The following is a 6,000-nucleotide window of genomic DNA, read 5'->3' as shown; positions in this document are numbered from 1 at the left end:
TTAACATGAAAACTACACTTAGCAAGGACAGAATGGATTGGGTACTTACAACGTAAGAGGAAACAAAGAAAAAAAGCTTATCATAGCAAAACTGCCCCCTTTTTTTTTTTTGCCAGAATTCACTATTCCTATGCCTGAATTTAAAACATTACCTTATAAGCACCAAAGGAGTTAATAAAAATGGCCAGGAACCGAGTGTTTAACATAGGAAATACTCTCCAGAATTTATTGCTCAGGCATTAGAGAGCTGTATAAAGCTTAAATCCCCCCCCCCAACCCAACAACAGAAAAAAAGAAGAATGTATTTACTCTTATTTTGGCATTCGCAATTGCTAACTGCTGACATAGGGTGTGCCGTGACCTAGTTACACAAGACAAAGATGGATCCCGAACCATAAGGGAAAGAAAAAAAATCCGCATTTGTTTTCTAAAGGTTTTTGGTTTTTGATTTGTGGTGTTTGTTTAAATCTTCCTTCTTCAGTGAGTCCTCTAGCATGGTGCCAGACATTACCACCACCCCGAGCGCTCCCCGCGAGTGGCCGGTGTGCATTCACATGGCGGATCCCCCGTTTAGGAACAAAGGAAAAGCCCAGTTGGCCATTTCGCTCCACTGCAGAAAAATGGCTGCCGGGTCTCGCGGCCTCTCCTCAGCCGTCTGCTGAAGGATGGCGTTAACACCGCCGTCTAATAACTCAAGCCCCATGGAAGCTGCGAGCCCATTGGCTGCGGCCGCCCCGCTGCCTTTACAACAGCCAATTACCCAGCTCCCGGCCCGGGCTGCTCGCCGCGGACCCCGCAGGACCGAGTGTGCAGCCGCGCACCACGCACCGCCCGTGCTCCGCGCCCCGGTGAGCGGCGGGGGGAACCGCGCCGCCCGGCCTTTAATACCGAAAACAAAATGGAAGCTCCCCGCTGATTGGCTGCCGCCGGGCACGGACCTTTAATAAGCAAAACTGCTCCCCCTTCTTTACCCCTGTCCCTAGCCGTAGTGCCGCCGAACGGCAGCGCTCCCCCTCTCCGCCGCCACCCCCTCCTTCTCCCCGCCGCAGCGGGGCGGCGCGCTCCGCCCGGCCCGGGCTCGGTGAAGTCTTTTCCCCCTGAAAAAAAATAACTTGTCCCACCTATAGGTCCATCTTGTTTAGAAACAGTTTGCGCTAAGGTAAATGCAGCGGGCAGATTCCACTCGCTCCCCCGCACGCCGTTAACCCCGGGGCGGGGAGAGAAAAAAAATCAACCCATCCCGGCGGCGGCCCATGCGGCGGTGCGCGGCGGCGGCGGGGCGGCGGGGAACGGCCGCGGGCCGGGGGCTGCGCGGCGCGGCCGCCGTGAATGTGCAGGCGGCGGAGGGCGGTTAGGCGTTCGCGGCGCTCGCAGCGGTGGATTGTGGGAGGCCGCCGCCGCCAGCAGCGAGCACACACAATATGTGGTGGCTCGCGAAAACGGGAGGCAGGAGCCTGGCGGCCAGCCCGCGCCGGTAACCGGCCCCATGTGAGACGGGAGCTCGCCTTTCGCCGCCCGGAGACGATCGGCCGCCGAGCGCGATGTCTTTCCGAGAGATCAAGGCGGGGGAAAAAGCCAAGCACCCTGAAGATCATGGCAAAAAGCAGAGTTCAAGTGAGATTGGGTCTTTTTTTTTTTTTCCCCTCTCCTCCTCGTCTCTCCTCCTCCCTCTCTGCCTCTTGTCTGGCTGGGGTGGAGGGGGGACCCAGCTGGCAATTCCCCCATTTTAGGGCTCGCTTCGCGGTGGATTTCCTCCCTGCCTGGGTGTGTAGAGCGGGCGGCTCGTTTAAAAAAAAAAAACCCGACAACGAAGAGGTCTTTGTTGAATATTTTTTTTTTAACTTTATGTTTTTCCGTATGTTTTTTCTGTCCTTTTTCCCCTTCTTCCCCCCCCCCCCCGCGTCCAGGTTGGATCAACGGAATGGAGAACAGCACGCAAGCCAGCACTTCTGTCGAGAAAAGAAATCACCATTGGAGAAGTTACAAGTTGATTATTGACCCGGCTCTGAAAAAAGGACAGCACAAACTCTACCGTTACGATGGGCAACATTTCAGCATGCCTGTGAGTGGGGGGGGTCTTGGGTTTCCCCCATTGTGTTGTACTCCCCCTCACCCTTCCTTTTCCTGTGTCTTACCGGTGTTCTGGGGGGCTAGGGGGACCCTCCGGGTCGTGGTAACCCCCGCTGTAGCTCTTGTGTATGGGAGGGGAGTTTTGGGGGGACAGACACAGCCACCAAAGTTACCGCCACCTGACACTGTGTATTCAACTGTCAGGAGCCCAAACCTGCGGCTTTATTGCCGTCTTTCCAATCTGTGTGCATTTCCCAGCAGTATTGCAATTTGACACGTGTGTGTATGTGTGTGAGTGTGCTTCCCCCTTCCCCCGAGACAGCCCGGGCTTCCTTGGGGTTAATTTTTTTCCTTGTATCTTCAGTTTCAAGCCCTGCTATTGCTGGTTTTGTGCTTTCTCTTCTCCTCTTAGAACTCGGGAATCGCTCCTGTGGATTGTGTCAGGGATCCCAGAATAGGGCGAATATGGACCAAAACTAAGGAGCTGGAGCTGTCTGTCCCCAAATTCAAGGTACAGCCCTGACTTTTGGGTTTAGCTCTGTATTCCTGTTTATCTGGGAGTGAAGCCTCAGTTCCAAATAGTTTAATGGACCATTTAAATGACAGTCATACTGTTATTAGCATTATTATTTGGCAAGCTGTTAAACAATAATCCTTTTCTATAAAGATAAGGAGGGATCAATACAGCTGTCTGACGAGATCACTTTGAGGTGTTGGAGCTGTGTCTTGAGGGGCTCTTCGGGCAGGGGGCAGTGGAGGAGGGCTCTGCTGACAGCACTGCTCAAAACACACATTTGTAGCCCCAAAAGGCACCGGTTTCAATGAATGGCTGTGGCAGCGGAGGCTCTGCTCAGCTCTGGGTTCATCCCAGACCCTTGGAGGCAGTTTTCTTTCCCTAAAGTTTGCAGAATACTGTAACTCTCTCCTTCTCATTAACTTCCCCCATGCCTGTTGACGATATGACCCCCCCCCGCCCTTGTGCCTGTTTCCAGATTGATGAGTTTTACGTGGGGCCAGTGCCCCCCAAGCAGGTCACCTTTGCCAAGCTGAACGACAACATCCGTGAAAACTTCCTGACTGACATGTGCAAGAAGTATGGTGAAGTGGAGGAGGTGGAGATTCTCTACAACCCCAAAAACAAGAAGCACTTGGGCATTGCCAAAGTGATCTTTGCCACTGTCAAGGGAGCCCGGGAGGCTGTCCAGCACCTTCACAACACCTCTGTCATGGGCAACATCATCCACGTGGAGCTGGATACAAAAGGTAAGGGGGCACATTTTGGCCTCATGTGTTTGTGGTTTGGGGTGATGCTGCCCGTCCCCCTCCTAAAACGAGAGGTGATGAGAGTCTTGTGGTTACCAGTCTGAAAGGAGTGCTGCAGTTCCCCTGAGCGGGTCTGGTTTCTGGGGCCTTTGCAAGTCACGTGGAGCCAAATGTGTTGTCTGTTGCTAGGAGACAGCCCTGTAATTTGCAAAATGCTGCCATCCTGCCCGTCCCCTGCCCATCCCCTGCCTGTCCCTTGCCCTCGGAGGTCTCTCGTGTGCCCCATCTCCATGTCCCAGCCTTACGCTGCTCAGCCACCTCCCAGGGCTACCGGACCCCGTGGCACCAGCTTTTTGCAAACTTGGGATTTTTGGTCAAACCTTGGAGGTTCCTTGGACCCAAATGTCTGGATTGTCTTGGCAGCAGCGGGGCTGGGTGCTGTCCTCTGCGTGCCTGGCATTTCATTGATACTTAGCAGCAAACTGGAGGCTGGCAGCAAAAGAGTGCACACGCAGCACTTGTCAGTGTGTGCGAGTGTGTAAGTGTGAGACTGTCTCTTAAAGCGACAGGAGCTCCCAGTCCCGGAGGTAACCAGCCCTCAGCCCCAGAGAGCCCAATAAAGTTTCTGGAAGCACCGCATTTCACTGCTTTGTCTTTCTCTTTTTCCTCCAAGCTTGTCAGTGAAAGGCTTAGCTAAAAAGTGCCTAAATTTTAGTAAATTTCTGTATATGAAGAGGTGTAAGTCAGTTTCTGCTTATAATTCTTCATTCCTAACATGGCATTTCTAGTTCAGATCTGACTAGCTGCACTCTTCCTTGTGAAGAGGATGTTGTTAACACCATTTTCGTAAAAATGCTGGTATTTTTGTTCTGATATTAAAAGGTTTCAGTGATTTAGTGCACTACCTACACAGCACTTGGTGTGCCACATGTAGTAAGAGGGCATAGTAGGATGTTTATTGACGGGACTTATCACCGTTAGAGAAAAACCACGGTAGTAGTATAATATTTTCTATTGTGAGTTAAGTTTGACCCTTGCATATGTGTACTTTGAAATTCTAGTATCATTAGTTTTTACAGACTGGCTCCTTCCTCTGCTTACTTTGAAGGTAAAAATTACCCTTAAGAACAAATTAACCATTTGTAGATTTAAAAACATAAGCTAAAGCAGGCCCATAAGTGGTGCACATCTTAATGAGAGGCATTTTAAATAAGCTGATTGTACAACATTCCTACTTCTCCTTTGATAAACCACTTTGCAAGCCTTGAGCAGGCAGCTGTTAAGGAAAGTTAGCTGCATGTCAGGCAAATGAGGGGCTTTTGTGCTTCTGTTTCTTAAGAGAAAACATTGAAGTCTTAGTTTTTAATTGCATTTTTGCTTGCCAGCTGTATGCTTCCAATGTATTTTTTTTCACTTGCATCTCTTTCACTCTAAAAGAGTAAGACTGTCAGTGTGCTATAATGTGTCAGAATCAAGTAAAAATGTTATTCCTAAAATAGCATTAGCAGGTTAGGACATTCTTAAAATAGATAATGTAGAGTTTTCAATGTATCTTTCTAGGATTCGGCTTTCCAAGAGAACAAAAGGTTGGTTAAAAACTTGATTTTCATAGTCTAGCAAATAGATATTTGGAGTCAATGTGGTGTTTTATCTGTCTGGCCAGAACACAGGGCTGGGAATTTGGAAGTAGTAAATCCAGCCTCTTCATATGAGACAGGCTAGTTTAAAGCAACTTCTCTGCCTCAGTTTATTAATCTGTAAAATGGATACACTTAATAATTACCTGTCTTTAGAGAAACAAGTAGGAATCATTTCACATTCATAAACCTCCTTAAAAATGAAATTGTAACTTCTGTTGCATTATGTTGGAGATCCAGGCAGAAACTTTCTATCTTTCTGACAATTACTTTGTGTTTATTTAGAAACAGGTTTTAGAGGAAGCCTACCACATCCATATCCCTGCCATTGTAGTCCTATGTTGGGGTTGTGTGTGTTAATACTGAAAGCACAGTATTTCAAGCATCTCTTCAAGATCTTGCAGTGAAGAGATTTCTTTTGTCATGACTAAAGTTTGCAGTTGAACCAAAACAGTTTACATAGTTGAGCATGTGGCTCAAGGTTTTGTGAAATGAGATTTGATACCCAAATAACCTCATCTGCAGCATTTATTCCACAGAAATGATAAATGAGCCTCTTCCAGTCTGGAGAATCATGCTAAAGGGTGCTGTGCTTTGAAATTGTACAGAGTGATTCATAGGCAGTTTGAGGTTTGATCCTGCAGGAATTCCTCATGAAAGTAGTCCTGTTTAAGGGCAGATCTTGCCTGAATTAATTTTCTGGGCTCAGGTGCTGGATCTGTCCATTTTTCTATGTATTCTTTAAGAGCAAAATTCATACAGTTCCAGGGTCTGATTCTGTTGCCTTTGAAGCTGATGACAGATTTCTTGCAGAACTGCAAAATCAGTAGGATTGGGGTTTTGTGGGAATTAAAAAAAATCCAATATTGAGAAACTGGGTCTTCGTAGAATTTTGGAATGAAAAGGCTAATGCTCAGTAACAGTATGTGGGACAGTTTGCTTCTCTGACTCTTACCCTTTGAATTATGCCACTGAGCACACCTTAAACTAGGGGGAAAAAAGCAAGGATTAGTTGGTGTCTTTTTAGGAA

At 48.2% G+C, this 6,000-nt stretch overlaps 1 protein-coding gene across 5 annotated transcripts in view; it reads left to right on the top strand.

The window, feature by feature from the left end:
* Nucleotides 1-1,484: 1,484 nt before the first annotated feature.
* Nucleotides 1,485-6,000, top strand: part of SETD1B (SET domain containing 1B, histone lysine methyltransferase) — a 52,396-nt gene continuing 47,880 nt past the window's right edge. For all 5 annotated transcript variants that reach the window (XR_013957946.1, XR_013957947.1, XR_013957948.1 and 2 more), the window contains exons 1-4: nucleotides 1,485-1,614; nucleotides 1,908-2,062; nucleotides 2,483-2,581; nucleotides 3,063-3,333. Coding sequence is in view for 1 of the 5 variants with exons in the window: in XM_080628884.1 (XP_080485010.1) it covers nucleotides 1,542-1,614; nucleotides 1,908-2,062; nucleotides 2,483-2,581; nucleotides 3,063-3,333 (598 nt within the window). In the remaining 4 variants the exon portion in view is untranslated. The remainder of the gene's footprint in view (nucleotides 1,615-1,907; nucleotides 2,063-2,482; nucleotides 2,582-3,062; nucleotides 3,334-6,000) is intronic.

The sequence above is a fragment of the Psittacula echo genome (genome assembly GCF_963264785.1).
Source record: "Psittacula echo genome assembly, chromosome: 13".
Classification (NCBI taxonomy): Eukaryota; Metazoa; Chordata; class Aves; order Psittaciformes; family Psittacidae; genus Psittacula; species Psittacula echo.
Note: the sequence above shows the minus strand (reverse complement) of the source record. Positions and strands in the feature narration are given on the sequence as shown.